The sequence below is a fragment of the Centrocercus urophasianus genome, unplaced genomic scaffold, assembly GCF_019232065.1.
Source record: "Centrocercus urophasianus isolate 14NV4802_14NV808 unplaced genomic scaffold, USGS_Curo_1.0 seq_3, whole genome shotgun sequence".
NCBI classification, from domain to species: Eukaryota; Metazoa; Chordata; class Aves; order Galliformes; family Phasianidae; genus Centrocercus; species Centrocercus urophasianus.
In genome coordinates, this window is record NW_024884866.1 from 1,515,610 (window position 1) to 1,532,992 (window position 17,383).

A 17,383-nucleotide genomic window follows, 5' to 3' on the forward strand; every position below is an offset into this window, starting at 1 on the left:
GTTCTAATTTTCTCCATTCCCCCTTTCCTCCCCCCATGGAATAAGAATTACAGATGTGAACCACCTTGACAATGAAATATTTCCCTAAGTTGCTTTGTTACAGGTTGCTTTGTTACAGATTTCAAATTCTCCCATGGAAAACTAATGCAATGAACAGTGTAGTGTAAGTTGCTCATAGTGTTGGGAACATTGAGGTTCTCATAATCCTTGATTTCTGTCAGTAGTGCACTCAGCTTCTAATTATTTCTATGTATCTTTTGTCACCTTCTCAGTCTCACTGGCCATCGTGTTATATTAGTTCTGCGTTTGAGGGTGAGCTGTGAGAATGACAAGTCATTGTTAAAAGGAAAGTGTGGTTTTGTGCATGTCTGCTGGATGCTCCTAGGCCAGAGCAGAAGCAGCCTGCCTCATTCAAATGATCTAATCTTCTATTTGTTATTGCTATGCTCTGTGGTTCGTTTTGTAGTATAGTGGCAGTGTTCTCATCTTGCGTGATGGATTGCTGGATGCGATTATTACCCCTGTCTGACCATATCATCTCTGAGAAGAGAGCTACAGACACAAGGTGACCAGCATCTCTGGCTGTAAAAACTGAGGGAAAACTAAGTACTGAAGCATCTGAAACTTTAATTAAACAACAGTGCATCACTTCCCATGTGACAGAGGCTGTGTTTCAGAGCTACTTGAGTTACGCTGGGGACTACTTATGCCATTTTATGATGGGTGTCTGTAGCCATGACCTTTTACACTCTGGGGACAGTTTGTGACAAGGGAAAGACAAAATGGCTCAAAGGCATCTTTTTTGTGTCAAGCTTCATGTTGCAGAATGTGTCTTGAAAGTGCAACATAACATGCCTCTCATGATCTGAAGCTGAGCAAAGTTACCTTGTAGGTCGTTTACTTGGAATACGAGGTCTAATAAGAATTTCTGAACTAGAATTAGTGTAAAAATAATGTAAAGAAAAAATTGAGGTGGTCTTGGTGATACTAGTCAACTGTATGAAGACATATACAGTGAACCTTAAGGAAGGCAGATATTTTAAGATGGAATAGATGGTGTAAATCTTAATGAGAGAGACAGAGAAGTAGTGATTTATTTCATACAAAGCCCTGGTGATACCTTGCATCATGAATGTGCAACACTGGGACAAAAAGAAACAAAAAGCCCGAACATCACCGTATCGTTATTCTTTCTTCAGCCCTGAAAGGTTGTTTTAATCCACAAAACAATAACCTCAGTAAAAAGATAACTTGACAATATTTCTTGTGGTTGTGAGGAGCTAAAATGGGATCTGGCATGAGGCTGGTAAATTTGGGGTTTGGATAAACTAAGATCCTAGTTGGTGTTTAAAAGAAGGGAAACATGCCTTAGATATTGCTTACAAATTATGTCTTCGTTATATTCTTTTACCTTTTTTGGTGATTAGCAGCAGTTCTGTTGTACAGGAGAGGCTGAGTGATGTGAGAAGGATCTGTTGTCAGAAAATGGCCTCCTGTGCCACTCTGCATTGATTTTTATTTAGATTTTTCCTATATATTGGCACATTAATATGACCAAAAATGAATGTTCCTTTAATCCAGTTAATACCTATTGCTATGTTAAATCTTATCTAGAGACATTTAATTTTGTGCCCTAATATTAACCATCCTTCAATTGTTAAATTTCTGACAGTATTAAAAATGTGTCAATTCTGCAATAACAATCTGTAATTATTATTTCTTGATTTTTACTGTCAGGTCATGCAGTGTTGTAGCACAGGTCAATTAAGTCAAAAGTAGTAAGCCCTTTAGTCTTACGTCTCTAAAAGTTTTCACGCCGCATATTACACAGTAATAACAGAAAAGAAGATTTCAGGCATCCATGTGTTTCTAGTTAATCCTAACATGAATAAATTGCAGAAGGAACTGGATTAACAATGCTGTGCTGTTTTTTTTCCCTTTGTAATAAGGACTACAGATCACAAGATTCACAAAATGCTGAAACGCTCTTGTGATATAACTCATGGTAGTTGCTTTCACCTTGGAGATGAGAGAACGAAGTTAATTGAAGAACGCAGCAGCTTGTTGGCAGATGTACTAGTCTATCAATCACTCATAGTGAAGAGATTTTGATTTTTAAATCTAGGAGACTACTGTGAAAATTTGCCCCCTAAATGTGAAAGAAGCTGGTAGGGGAGCTATGTGAAAGAAGGGGATGGACTCTAGAGAAGGGTCTGTGGTGATAGAATAAGGGGAAATAGTTTCAAGCTCAAAGTGGGTGGATTTAGGTTAGGTATAAGGAAAAAGAAATTTTAGAGTGGGGGGGTAGTGAGGCACTGGAACAGGTTGCCTAGGAATGTGGTGGATGCCCCATCCATGGAGACTTTCAAGGCCAGGATGGATCAGGCTCTGGGCAACTTGATCTAGCTGTGTTGTATCTGTGCATAGCAGGGGAGTTGGACTACATGACTTTCAGAGGTCCCAGCTAACTCTAAGGATTTTATGATTTTATGAAATTTTTTCCTGAAATAGACTGTAGGTTTTATTGGCATGTAATGTACCTGCTGATTGTTTGTGATTTACTTAAGTTCTTTTATTGCTGAATCCCTTCATTTGGTTGAATAAATTTGGTATTCCCCTCTCCCCCCCATATTAAATGTATTAAGCCAACAATACAATCAACTTCTGCTCCTTAATAAAGGAGCAGTACTTGAAATAGCTGATGAAAAGGGGCTACAGTTTGTTTTGGTGAGCTTCTGGTAAACCAAGCTGTCATTTCTATGTGTGGTGTTTTGTATATTACTTTGGCTTTGGGTTTTTGTGTAGTAGAATTCCATTAGCGAAAGCTTCTCTGTATTTACCTTGTCCACCTCTGCTAGGTAATGTAGATCTTAGTAAACTGTGCTTAATAGGATACAATCACAGCACATGTGTAATATTTAAGAAAGTGTTTTCCCAGATCATCTGTCACATCTCATCGGAAAGACACCTTTTAATTAGGATCTCGTGCCTTTAGTAGAGTCTTAAGGACACACAGTGTAGTCAAATGCTATTCAGTGTCCTCTTAAATTGATACATTTATACAGACTGATAGGCCTTAGAGGTTTTGAAAGAACTGAAAACCCTGTGGCTGTTTGTGTGGTAACCAAACCATTTCAACAATCTGCAGTCAGTCGCTTAATAGTTCAAGCTTTGCATGTCTAACGAGGGATGTGAGAGTCTTCTACTCTACAAATCTTGCTAGCTCTGAGCCCTGTGAGCTTGGTTTTCTAGTTTGAAGCCTTTGACAAATTAAGCATCTGTGTTTAATGAATTGCTTTGTCATCAGGAATAATTTCCTTACTAATTTTGCAGGTGATAGAACAGATTTTGCTTATTTTAGGTAAATTTAATTTCAGGCCACTGTATTAGGATATGCTGTTATAATGTTCGGTATTACTCCTGTTTCTTGTTGTGTCTTAGTTAGAAGGGTACTGTGCAGAGACTTCCAGTGCTACTGCAGCTTCTGTGCTTAAAAATAACCTAATTGTGGAGATGTTAGTTGGAAGGTACTTCTGGAGGTCATGTAGTCCTGCTCTCACTCATAGTAGGAAGATGCTAACTGTAGATCTAGTGATGTCTTTCTAGCCAAGTCCTGAAAGCATTCTAGGAGGGGAATTTGGGCCTGGTGGTCCAGCTGATTTTCAGTCCACTTACAGCCTGCTTGTCTCATGCATATTAACTGGATTTTGAAAGGATAATTCTATGGGAGTCAGTGTCAAATGAACCAGTCTAAAGCTGGTTCTTTAATTCAAATGTTGGGCGACTTAATATCTGGACTTATTCCCGTAAGTGTGCTGATATCTAACAAGCAGTACTTGTATAATCCCCTGGCAATCATTGCATTATATAGTCAGTGCAGCTATTAAGCTAAAGGAGTACGTTAGGCTTTCATCTGAAGTATAGGAGTGTTAGAGGTTGTAAGGCAGATATGGAGTTTGAGACTTCAAACCTTGCTGACAATCCATCTGGAAGAGAAGGATGTGTCACGTGCATGTGACAAAGTGAGGGTGAAAACCTTCAGTACGGTGCAGAGTTGGGTTCAGAAGAATGAGCAAATGTTAGAGTTGACACTTATTTTAATGTTGCCTTCTTACAATGTATAATTAGCTTTTCAGTTTTTTTAAGGCTAAACTGTAGCTGTTGACTGTTTAGTCTAAGCTATTTCTAGGGTGTGGAGGAAAGGAAGTTCCTATCTGTGTACACTCCCAATAAGTCAGAGATTGATGTAATAAGAACTTCAGCAGAAATCTCATCTCCTTCCCAAGCCCTGAGGGTGCAGTTTAACAATTGCCTTGAGCTGAGCCGAGCCTGCGCTGCTTAGAAAGTCGGTCCTGTTTCCTCCTTTGGGCAGTTATCAGTGCTCATATGGTTAGTTGGAGCAGGAGGCTGATCTCCAAGGAGAGAAAGAGCTGCGTCTCAATTTCACAGATGAAGTGGATTCAGCAGAGGGAGGCAGAGTGATTTCTTGAAAGTTGCACAATATATCAAAGGCAGAGCTGGAAGCAGGGGCTTGATATTGTGACTTTTGTTGTTGGCATCTGAGAAGTAGGATCATGTGATTCAGGTCTTTTTTTCCTTTTGAGTCCTGAATTTTGTTAAGACACTTGGGGCGTGGTGTAATCCTACTGGTTAAATGTGGATTTCAACTAGTGTAACTTGAGACTGGAATCTGCTTATGTGTTTATCTTTTGTTTTATCATGTTGTTTTTTCTGGTGATCAGCACATGCTGTGTATGTCAGAGATGTGCCTCCCTGGAGCCAAATAAGCTGCAGCAGTTCTGTGCAGTGCATTTCTTTGATAGCTTCTTTTCCTCAGTAAATTATTATATTTAGTTTGCTCTTCACCATGTTAATTTTTCTTGCTCAGTTTTTACTTACCTCTAAGTGAGAAACAAAAAGTCATAGGTAGAGAGGAGTAATTAATGGCAGATGGGTTCAACTTACTTGTTGCAATTAATGATCCTGTGGGTGTCTAGAGCTGATGGCCACAGATGTTTGTTTTGAAGTCACTATTTCTTTGCTGTCGTGTTGGGGATTTTTGGCAATTAATCTCACCGATAGCAGTAAAGAGTTATTGTGAGTTAAGCATCCTGGTCGGAAGTCCAGACTCCTTACTCCTGAACAGAGAAGAGGGATTTGTTTTAATAAAAGAGCATTCTGTTCTTTCTGCGAAGGGAATTTTGAAGGACTTTGATGCCCTGAACAATTCCTTCTGTTGTCTGGGCCACTCTCCAGTGCTGATGCTAATTCATAGTGGAAAATAATGCTGAGAATTAGGTGGCTGTAGAAGAAAGAAAATGATTAGCTCTTTCTCACTGAAAGAACTTCAGTGCTCCTTTGGGAGTCCTGTATACACAAGCAAGCTTTGCTGTCTTATCACCTATCTAAGAAGATTGCATTAAAAGGTACCAAGAACCATCTGGACACAAGGCTGCACTCCTTGGGAATGACGATGATTGCCCAAAATGTAAACAACCATGGTAGACATAAGTTTTAGAGAGGTGGTTTCAGGAAGCACACAATTGTACATTATTATTCACTGACAGTTCTTTCCTTTGAAAGATCGTTTTGAGACTATTTCACTTACATATTTTATTCCCTATAAAACAGCAATAACTCTCTTTGAAATATCCAGGTGGTTTTGTCTTTTAAACCTGCAGAAAATAAACAAGCTCTGGAGTGGATGGAAGCTGTGGGATGAACTGGATTTCTCTGCTTTTAAGTAATATGTGATGACCAAATTCATCAGGCATGGTTTTAATTCTCCTTTATTATTATTGTTCCGAAGACATTGCGATGACAGCATATGAAATTCATCTGATTGATGGGCAAAGGGGCTGCAAGAGAATTCTTTCTAGAAGTATTTCTATTAGTCTCAAATACTAGTTACTCTAGAAGGAGGAGGAACTGTGAAGGGAAGTTTATGAGATACATCTTAGGGCTGAAGCGACAGACTTAGCTCCTTGTAAACATTCATTTCAGAAGAAGTAGTGGCTTGGGGTCTTCCTGAAAGAAATTTGTGCTGGAGCTGACGCCTGAACTTCATTTCCCTAAAGATTTGTGTAGGTTTCTGGCTGGAGTCAGGTCAGTATCTACATTTTTCTTCACCTCTGGAATTTGAGTGGGAGAGTTTGTTTTGCAGTTATATTGTGCTGGTTTCTACGGCCTCTTTCTCTAATGTGCACAAGAAGGAAGAGATTGTTATTTTTTTTTCTTTTCAAGTACTGCTTCCTTACTTTATTTTATTTTACTTCTTTGTTGTCTGCAGATCATTTTAGTGTGGGTAATTGGTTAGTTCAAGTAGCATCTGGTCTTTTCAGGTTGAATGTTGAACTGATTGATCAAGTATTCTTGAAAAGCATGTTACCTTTGCATGCTGACTGTATCACAGGGGAGAAATACTCTCTGGGGCCTGTCATTTTGATAGCTTCTCCTATCTTAATGTATTTGATGCGTGCTGTGCAGATTGTACAGCTGTGTGTTAGTCTCTGGTCCTGTCTTTTGTAAGATATTACATATCTGATTTTGGAACAGAATTTCTCTTTTCTGAGTTATTTTGCTCACAACAAGTGTTACGATTTGAATTTAGTCCCTGTTTGCATATGGGATTTGTCGTACTTTTGGTCAACTGCAACAAAGCTCACCAGACCTAGTACTACCCCTTAATGTGTATGGAGATGGGCTGCTTTTGCGTGTATTTCCAACTGCCTGGGCTTTAGGAAATGAACTAAGGTTCAGCAGTGCAAAAAGCCATGCTGCTTGTACCATTGGACACCCATGTGGTGACAGGTAGGTCCTTGCTAGAGAGAACTGAAATTAGACCACACAACCCTATCTGTGGAAAGTATTTGTACAAGTAAGGTGTATGAGTATGTAGTTGCATTTTAACTGTGGTAGTATTGTTAAAATAGGTTTGCCAGCTATTCTGGATATAAAGAATGTTCCCAGTCTCATAAGGCTTGAGGCAGAAGTTGATTTCGAGTTCAAGAGAGAATTCAAATGTAATCATAATACTCCAACCAGAAATAACGTTTACTGTTGAATCTCCCTTCTGATCCACAGTGTATTACCTAGTTCCAGCAAAAGAAGTACATGAATGATCTCATGTCTTTCTAAACCATGTTATGCTTGGAATAAATGCTTTGTAGGAAGAAAGAACTTTGGTTTTTTCCTGTTACAGTTCTTTTATCTCACGTAACCTGAAATTCTACTTCGCAATCCCCTCACACACTGACATCTGGTATTAATACAGTACTGGTTCAACCAATTCTGATAATGTTTTGTGATTGGACCAGTTGAGGAAGCCTCCCTCCTGTCCCAGGAATACAGCTCCTTTTTAGCAACTGTTGCAATGATGATTGTGTTGTTTTAGTGGCTTTTTTCTAGGCCTGCTTATAGCATATAGTACTGCTGATAGATGTAGGCTGAGCATTTTAGAAGGAAGAGCAGTGTTGTGGGATGAGGGCAGTAGTGACAGCTACAGGGGAGGCTTTCCTGTCACACTGCTGCTGTATGGGACACAAAACTCGGTGTAGTGCAGCCCAACCAGTCGTCTTTGTTCTGAGGCTTGATAAGGAAATGAGTTCTGTTAAATAAGTATTTTACCATACAAATAGGCCTCAATGCTTTCTGTTAATAATAGCATCTTTTTTTTCTATCTAGGACAGATCTGCAGTGATGCCAGAATTCTTTGTATTTCCTTTAATTACTTTTCCCGTGTTTTGTTTTGCTTTTTTTTTTTTTTTTAGATGATATCTCAGTATTTGAATACCCAAAATTTGCTCCTAACTGTGGTAACTGCCTTGCTGCAGGTGCTAAACAAGCATTTACATCTGTGATACAGCTGTAACTGAATGATGATGGGGAAAAAAAGTCATTAATGTTCTTGGAGCAGTTTAAATAAAAATTGCCACAATTATTTTCACATTACATATCAAGATTTTTTCAATCTTAAAAACATAAACAATGCCAGATTGATCTTCTAATTGGAAGAGATGAACTAGTTGAAACAAATGGCATATATCAGATATGCTCTTAGCATCCATGGTGTTCTGTGGCAGGAAGTGCTAGAGCTTGACCTTGTGTTGCATGCAAAAAATATCTCTGACTCCTTTGAACTTGGCGCCTGCTATTTTTGTAGCAGCATGTGCACCTTGCTTTCTCTGTCATGTGGTATAAGAGGCTGAGCTCTCATGCCCTGTAGAACCAAGAAGTATCTTGTGTTGTAAGGGACCCCAAGGATCATTGAGTCCAACTCTTAGAGCTTTGCTTCTTGAAAAAAAAATTGAAATACAACTGTTCTGGCTTTACCTAGCTGGTGTTAGACAGGCAGTCTTAAGGAAAAGGTCATTAATATTTCTGGAGGCCCAGAGATGTGTTACAAAAGGAGAGGGAGAGATGGTTGTTGGCTGACATGTGAAGAAGTACAGAAACAGTTCTCTGCCTTTTGAGTTAAGGGCATTGCTGAGAGCAGAGGTTAGAGATATTACCTGCTGCATTAACCTGCATGCACGGCTTTGAAGTTGCTCTGGAGAATTAAAAACAAAAAAAATTATAAGCCTGTCTTAGTAAAGATTTGAGATCAAGGATCAAATGGTTGTTAGGAGATGGGGGATAATCCCAGTGGTAGATGTTTTGTCTGTCAATTCAGTTGTCTGAATAAGCTGAATCTGATACTTTGTGGATCTTCAATTTCCTCTGCTTCATAGTGATGGCATATGGTGCATTGATCGAAGTGCATGTGAAAGAGCTGTGTGTTTTGGGGATTCTTAAAGGCCAGGGCACTGGTATCTGTGGCTGTGAAATGCTCTGGCAAGGTGTTTTTTTAAAGCTGCTGCTCCTGAAAGGACCAGTTTGATCTGTTCTACGTGGTGTTTGCTTGTGAAGCTAAATTTAGTTGAGTGGGAAGAGGTGAGGATAGTGATTATTACTTTCAAGCTACAGCTATCCATCAGAGGCTCCACTATTGACTACTTTGCCGTGTTATTTGAGGTCTGTGATATTACAAGACAAATGGGGCGTGTGACTGAGGGTGGAGGAAGTTCCTGTTGTCCCACAGCATGTTTGCATGCTAACCTGCTCCAAGGTGAGTTCTGTTTTGCTGGGAAGTGCCCTTATTGTTAAAGGCCCGCTCTCTGTTGCTGAGGTACAGATCTTGGATGATCCTACAGCAACTTCAGTGCTGTTGCCCGCTCATAGTTTTGCAGTGTGTTTGGGGTAGATGTAGGGGTGATTTGAAGCTTTGTTCGTTGATGCATCTGTTTCTCCCTTGGGAAAGAATTTGAGAATCTGTAAACTTTTTCCCTAACTTGTGCTAGCAAAGGTGAGCTTTGTAGATGAATAGAAAGCACTGTAGCTTACAATAGTCTTTAAACTTAGCAAAAAGCGTTGTACACATACAAGTGTATGAGTGGGTGGTTTATTAATACATGGTGCAAATTTCTGAGCAGTCCGTTTTTGCATTTTGTAACCAAAGCCATGACAGTATTTGCAATACAGAAGAAAATGAGCGTTTCAGTGCTTTTGGAGGCAGGCAGGGGAAAAGCATACAGGTGTTTATGCTGGTTGCCTGACCAAGCTGCGTGCACTGCGCTTTCTGGAAAGACAGGTCTGGTGGAGGGTGGGGTTGTGACATGTTTGATTTCTAATTTCTGTGCACTGCGCGTTCTGTCAAGGCCAATGTTAGAAGTTCATGGAGCTTATGTATTGTAGGGTGTAACTGGGTGAGGCAGCAGTTCACTGGAACAAGATGTGATTATGCATATACATGAACATTGTTTTATGTTTATGATGCTTTAATATGGGAGGGTTGGAAATGAGTGATTCCATGTATTCTGAGATTATTTTTAAAAACTATTAATTTTAGTTACTTAATAGCTGGCCAATTTGAAGCAACCACAACTCTTTATACTGATGATCCTGTAAAATACTTAATCTTTTTTGGCTGCTAGTTTACATTTACAGTGTGTTAGGGTTTATGTTGTGTTTTTTGCTTGGTTTGGTCTTCAGTTAACAGACTTCAATACACATGTATGAAAGATACTGATATATCTATTTTACAGATGCTATGTCTTTCCACAACAAATAGCCTTATTCTCAATATATGCCTAGAGGTAAAACAGTGAGGAAATTGCTTTTGTTTCCTTACTCAATTAAGTTCAAGCAAATTTCATGCTGCAAATTTTGTTCAGATAGTCTAAAAAAAAATGGGGAATTAGGCTAAAGGAGTATGACAGCCCTGTGTGTCCAAGGGCTTGGCGTTTTCCGACATACTTACAAAATCTCAGGAGTGCTCAATTCCTTTTTGGAACTGAGGTCATGCTGTCATTGTGTTTCTCATAATCCCATTCCTGTGGCTGCAGTTGAACTTTTACATTTCAGATGCTTCTCAGATATCTGGCTTTTATGTTGCAGAATTGGAACTATGTGCTGCTAATCTCCCTTTAGCTAGAATACAGATACTATCTTAACTGCTGAGTGTAGAAATGGTAGTGTCTCTTGGAAGCAAGACTCAATTTTAAATCTCACAGAGGCCAGAAGATTCCCCTGGGATTCCTTCCTTGGAAGATGTGTGTTAGTTGAAGCAAACAGAACTGTATTTTGCCAACTGATTTTGAACAGGAAGGAGATCGAGCCAAAATAAGCAACACTTAAGCCTTGCTCCCTTGGTTTGATTGCAGCTCTAGAGCATGTGCAGTCCATATGCTTGCAAATATCTGGATGTTTGTCTTTGGATCCCTCACCTGTAGCTCATTCCCTCTCTGGGCAGCACTGCTGAGCTTTGATTCTTTCACTCAGTGTCCTTTCATTCCTATCACTTCTCCTCAGAAGCTATGTTCTGTTTCTATTCCTAGGCTTCCCAGCTTTACTGTTTTCTGAAGGCCAGCAGAAGTGACTGCTTTGGGTGATTCCTCATTGCTGCCCCATTCTTTTTAATTTGTTGATCTGGTTTGTTTTATAAACGCTGTAGACACTACTTCGTTGTAAAGCAAATTATTGCCTATTTTTGTTAGTAATCATTATAAGTGCTTCTACTCACATGACATTTAAATATCACTTTTCTCTCCTTTATGAAACTTGAAGTTTAAAAATAACCTTCCTACTATAATTATATGCTCTATGAAGTGCACAGAAAATCTAGTATTTGCACTTTATAATAGCTAAAGAGCGGTAAAGACAGTTAGAGTGCTGTGGATACAGATCAACAGGTGTTCTGTGCCTTTGTGCTGCTCATCCTTGATTAAAACAGGTTTTATTAATCCACGTCAATGTATCCATGTCAATATCAAAGGTTCTGGATCTCAGTAAGCCAGCAGGTTGTATTTTTGTATAGAGAGAGGTATGAGGTGAACAGGATTATCTGTGGGGGCTACTGAAGACTTCAATTTACTGACTGAAATACTAGCCCAAGTAACTGAGTCCAAGAGCTGTTCTTGAGAAGCAAGCTTCATTTTGCGTTTAATTGTAGTAGTAGGGCACTGTCATCTCAGTTCATTTGGAAAATGCAGAAACTACCTAGTTTTTACGGCAAAAAATTTACTTCTGACAAAGCTGCAGTTTACAGCTTAATTGTCCTCTCCGATAGAGGCATTCTTCCTTGCAGTTTTTCCACTGTATTTCTTTAGCCTAAATACAATGCTGGTTGGGCCCGAATATTTGTCACTGTCACTGGGACAATTAAAATACATTGCATTTAATTTACTGTACTGTATGACAATGGCTTTTTATGTTGAAATTTATAGGTGTTTTCAACTGCTAAAAATACTTAGTGCCAAGGGTAAATTGTCACTATAACATATACGATATAATTTCCAGATTTCCATGAAGACATACTTGCAGGTATATCACAACAGTAACTAAAATTTGTTGATAGATAGCCCAGAGGAGAATCTTCATTCTCCTGCGTCAAACTTCAATAAGCAGGACCTTCTATTCTTGTAATAGGCATTTTATTGGGAAGTGAGGTCTGTAAGGAGGCTGAAGATGGATGGAGACTGAGAATAATGTGATTCGTGCTCTGAGCATTTGTCTTTCTGTGATGGGCATGTTCATACAGTCATCTTCAAGGCAAGATGCAATGCAGCCCAGGTTGCTGTCAGAAGGAAAACAAAGTGGAAAGAGGAATTCTGCCTAGCATGTCCTTAGCTGTGGATCAGGAAAGTATTAATTTGGGATAAACATGAATCGGGTGATTCAGATTCATAAAAACAAAATAGATGTGCTTTGGCTTCAAGATGAAAGCTGGACTTGGGAAACTGTGAAAGCTGTTGCAACCTGGAGACTGGATTTTTTTGCAAGGCTTGGTGGGTGAAATGTTTGCATTTGCTGCCGTGATCTGCTTTGACGTCCTGCCAGTGTTCGACCACAAAATTGGAGGTTCAGTTGCTGAAATACCATCCCCAAGTGTGACAGTGGTGAGCACATGAATATTTAGAAAGTAGCTGAAGAAGCAGCTAGAGAACATTTCTGAAAGGATTTCCTTATGCTGATGAATGTGAGCTGTTCTAATTAGCTGAGCAGCTGGATTTCAGATGCTTCTTAGCTATCTTTGCTTGTCCAGACAGTGGGAAGTCACAGTTGCTGCATTCGTTTAGCAATGCAGCCATAGACATCTGCAGCATAATGATGAGGATTGAATTGTCACTGGACTTAATTACTGCTTCAGGATTGCTTGCTTTTGGGCTCAGACTTTGGAGAGAGGTGAAGTTGTACCAGGGTGAATACTATTTCTAAGATAAATGCTCGATAATGCAGACATGGTTGATTTGTTAGGTGACTGGATCTTTATCAGCCTTTGTACTCACAGGGCTATGACAATACCCCATTACTCAGCAGAGATGGTATGGATGTGTTTGCGTGTTAAGGTGCCTGGCTGCTGCCAGCTGCTTTTTGTTGGTGCTGCTCTGATCTCCCAGTGAGCTGATCAGAGTAACCAGCGCCAGCAGGAAACCGAAATAAAGGAGTGCATCAGCTCCTGGGAGGGGTGAGAAGAATGCTGACCTGAGGCAGGATTAGCACTGGATAATTTGCTGTCAGATTAGCTGCACGTATGGCATTAGTCACGGGCTAAAGATGTGTTTTGGTGAGCAAAGGCCAAGCTACTTCCCACGAGGGGAGCCCCTGACCTCCCCAGTTGCCCTTCGCACCACACCTCTTGCATCACCCTGGTGCTCTTGGGAGCTCTGCAGCTAGCTGGAGCTGTTGGCTGGGCTGGCTGAGAACTCATTGGCTGTCTGGGGCAGACCTTGTGCTTCTTAAGAGCGCAATCACAAGGTTGGTCAGGCAGACTTGTAGCTATGTCAGCACCAACATGAAAGGGCTGGAGGAGATGGTGGGCATGGGGAAGGGAGCACTGCTGACTGCGTGGTTTTCTATCTTAAACCAAGGGTGAAGCTGAGTCTTGGGCAGTACATTCACTGTTACAAAGGTAGTATGAGTTATAAAGTAACAGAGAGGAATGTGTGATGTCTTTTATTGTAGTACTATACATAGTATTGCAATAATTTCAACAACAGCTATTGGAAAGTTCTTTGCTAGCATTCCAGGAAGTCTCAAGGTATTAAAAAAAAAAAGCAAAAAGGTATTAAAAAAAGTTTGAACTTAGTAAAGGGGCATGTAAGAGAGTCAGTAACCATCCCAACTGAAAATATGCTAAGTGCTCCTTAAACAGGTATGTGAACTGGAGGACAGATATTTTGAAAAAAGCCCTGTATAATGTGATGTAAGCGATAAATTTTGAGGCTTGGTAGCAGATGCTTCAGTACATATATATTTTTTAACAAGGGTTGACCTTTTTTTTTTTTTTTTTTTTTTTTTTTTCCCCACCAGCCTTTTTTTTGTGTGTCTAGAGTGATTTATGCCCAGCATCAATGTCTGCCTACACCCAGGAGCAGAGCTGCCTTGCAATCAGTTGGGGTGGAAATGGGCCCCTTGTGATGCTGGCTTGAGATATTTGACTACCTTCAGCAAGCAAGTACAGCAGCTTGATGGATCCCCTCTGAACCAACTGAGGTAGTTTGCATAGGTGCACAGGGATGGCAAGTTCCCTGTTGTGAGGGGCTGGCTTAGGAAGCTCAACAGAACTGCTGCCTTAGTTGGGAACTGAGCAAACTCTGTGCATTAAATTGTCAGTCAGCGAGGTCTAGGACAAATCCATAGATGTTGGAAGAAGTGTTCTGGTTGTCTTCTCTTGCCTGGTTAATTAGTGTGCAAGAAGTGTAAGAGTTTGCATCTCTACTTGCTCCATATTATTTACACCTGGGGTGGTGTTTAAACTAATGTTTATCAGTCTCAAATGCTGTGAAAGTGCCCAAGTCTTGCTGTCCGTTCATTTTTCTGCCTGCCCTTTGAGTTTGGAGTTCTACCTATGCATGCTGTGGGGACAGTGTGGGTGCTGCTGCCCCCCAACGGGCTGGCTGATGTCATGTCTTCCTCCCAGTGCTTCTGACATAACTGTCTGGAGACTCATGATGGAACCAGGATCAGAGATCACATGCAGACTGAACTCATCCCTGCTTTATTTTTCCTTGATGTGGGTATTTGTGGGGTTTCTGTGCATGCTCTGGTTCACTGCTCTCTGTTACAGGAGGAAGATGCAGGGAAAGAGGCAGGGTCTCCATTAATTAGAATCACTGTTATAGCTCCTACACATCAAATAGGAGAACTGAATTCAATTTGGTATTGCTAATTATTTGGATCTCTTGAGAGAAAATGTGTTCGTTACCTGTGGAGCAGAGGAGGATGTTAGCAACCTTATCACTCCTCATTCTGCACGATGGGGCAGGAGATTAGAAATTGTTGTTTCTGGAATAGGGCAGGGTTACCTCAGCATTGAGTGCAGGTACGATCACAGTTTGCCCTAACAACAGCATCTTTTTTAAATTACTGGTGTTCAATACATAGCGAAGTTATGGAACTTTCAGTCCCCTTATAGGATTTCATGGCAAATAATAATAATCTAAATTCATTCCTATTTCTTTGTTTTCAGAAGGCTTAAATAATTTTAAGTTAAATGTGAATCAAACTCTCCTGAGTGTAGGAAACAGTCCTTTGCCAAAGGAGAGGAAGGGTTTGGATGATAACTTGTTAATAGAAAGAGGAAAAGAAAAATTATCTGATAATAGCTTTGTCTGTGAGTTAATAAATTTTCTAACAGAATCATGTTATTCTGGGTTCTAAATTACATGGAGAGTTGCGTACTTGAACTGCTTGGCTGATGATATATTCATATTTCAGCTTCACTGGGTTGGTTTAATGAAAGATTTTGCTTCTTTGTTCTTTGCACTGTGATTATAAGTTATTTTTCTATACATTTTTTTAGTTAGTATGTTGCTAAGAGAATGTGGACTTGTGCATATATGACGACTGCAATTGTTTTGAGCCACAAGTTCCTGCTCTCATCTCAATGTGCTCCTCAGATTCTGAGGCAAATTGAAACAATTCAAGGTGCTCTTGCCAACTGAAGAAAGAACTTAACCTGCTCCATTTGGGTCTTACTGATGCTTAGGTATTCATACATTATACGTTACCTAATTTCCAGCTTTAAACATTGAAGACATGTTGAATTCTGAGTATAGAAAGTATTTGCTCCTCTGAAAGATTTAAGATTCACAGTAGCAGACTTCAGTCTCCTTCCCGCCCAATATTAAATATAATAAAAATAAAGCCCTAAATATTGCAGTTATTCCTAGCAATGAAGACAGAAGAACAGTGCTGCAAAAATAGACATAGGAAAGAAAGAGTTGAGTTATAAGGAAGAAAAAAAGTGATTGAGTTACATCAGGGAAGAACATGCAACTAAAATGTTTCTCGAAGATGAGCTGTATCATGGAGCGTTTTGAAAGAGAAGATCCCTTTACTGCTAAGAATGTATGGTAGAATATGATTGATGGAAATGTGTTCTAATGCTGCATTGATAGGGACTGAGCTACTCTTGAGCTGCTACTGAAAGCAGACATCAGCCTTGCTTTTACCCTAGGTGAGCCAAACTATTTCAAAAGACAGTTAGGTCAGGGCAATGTCCGTTCCTAGTCTTTGGAAGGAGGACATTTTTCACACTTGTTCTTTGCACGTGCCTTTTTCTTCTCTTCTCCAAATGCTCTATTCCCACTGATGCAGCTGCAGTCTTCAGCAGTTGCAGTGGAAGTGTGTGTGCAGCCAAAGCAAGCACTGACAGTCTGAGTGTGGCACGCTTGCTCTGAGTGTGGAGAGAGCACTGCAAAGTGCTCCTGCCTTCTCTGTAACTTTCCTGCTGGTGTGGCCACTGATGAAGCCTGCAGGGGTGGTGGTTCTGGAAAAGGCTTGATTCAGGTCGTATGTCTTTTTTTGGTAATTAATGTCTTACACTGAATCTGATACAGTTGTTTTGCAGTCTTTAGAAAGTGCCGAATATTCTATTGATGGTGTCTCATGGAGTGTTCTTAACCCATTGTGTTGCAAGAAATAGACTTTTTCTGAAATAGTTTTGTTGTTGCTTTTTTTTAAATAACTCCTCTGTAGCTTTTTACGTGTGGCACGTTAATTAATATCATGTTTGTCAAGTTAGCAGCACTTTCTGGAATAATAATCTCAAGTAACTTTTGCAAAGTTACTAAAGGCTGTTAGATCTCTTAAGTAAGAGCTTCAGGAGAGAGTAGTAAGAAGCCTTAGTCTTGCCAAGAAAGCAGATGAGCTGGCAAAAGAAAACATTTTTCTGTCCTTGTGTGTCAACAACTTTTTGGTCATGTTGTATTCCTGTCTAACCCCACCCACCAAGTTATTACTGAAAAATGCAACCTCATCTTAAAGTGGAGGTATCAGATATTAACTAACCGTTCAAAATATTTAGCAGAGGGGTCATAGGTGTTTTTGCTTGGCTGTGTAAGTTTTATTTATTTATGGGGATGTTAAGTCATTAAATGCTAATAATCTGAGAATATACACACCCACATGGGCTCTTTTCCAGGTGTCACAGTCAAATGAGTCAGAGTATGAACTTCAGTACAGAATCAAGAGAACAAATGTCTTTTCAAAAATGGTTTACTATCTTTGAAGAGTCTTTAAGCTAAGCTGTAACCTGGTTAGCATTGGAATGTGTAGGGTATGGTTGTTTTTCTACATGGGGGTTTAAATGTGTTTCTTTAAGATAGCTGGGCTTGAATTTGGCAAGCCCTGTGTAGTGTATAGGAATCCTCTACACAATGCTGCTTAGTTGTTCTCTTTGAGATGCTAACCACTGAGTAATCATTTTTTTCTTTTTTATTAAGCCAAGGACCCTTGTCATCCATAAGAGCAGCAATCAAGAGATGTAAGTCTGTTTTTCTTTCTTCTTGACAGTTATTGCTTTTTAAAATTGCTTCATCATCATTTTCAGTAACTGGATTAA

The 17,383-nt window shown here is 39.8% G+C and overlaps 1 protein-coding gene across 15 annotated transcripts in view; it reads left to right on the forward strand.

Annotated features, from left to right (window-relative positions):
- SH3D19 (SH3 domain containing 19) overlaps positions 1 to 17,383 on the forward strand; it is an 80,101-nt gene that overhangs the window by 24,575 nt on the left and 38,143 nt on the right. For 13 of the 15 annotated variants that reach the window (XM_042828441.1, XM_042828440.1, XM_042828439.1 and 10 more), the window contains one exon: positions 17,265 to 17,305. In XM_042828441.1, the coding sequence (XP_042684375.1) occupies positions 17,265 to 17,305 (41 nt within the window). Of the gene's footprint in view, positions 1 to 479; positions 566 to 13,861; positions 14,032 to 17,264; positions 17,306 to 17,383 lie in introns of those variants that run through there. The other 2 variants (XM_042828447.1, XM_042828445.1) reach the window with 2 other exon arrangements.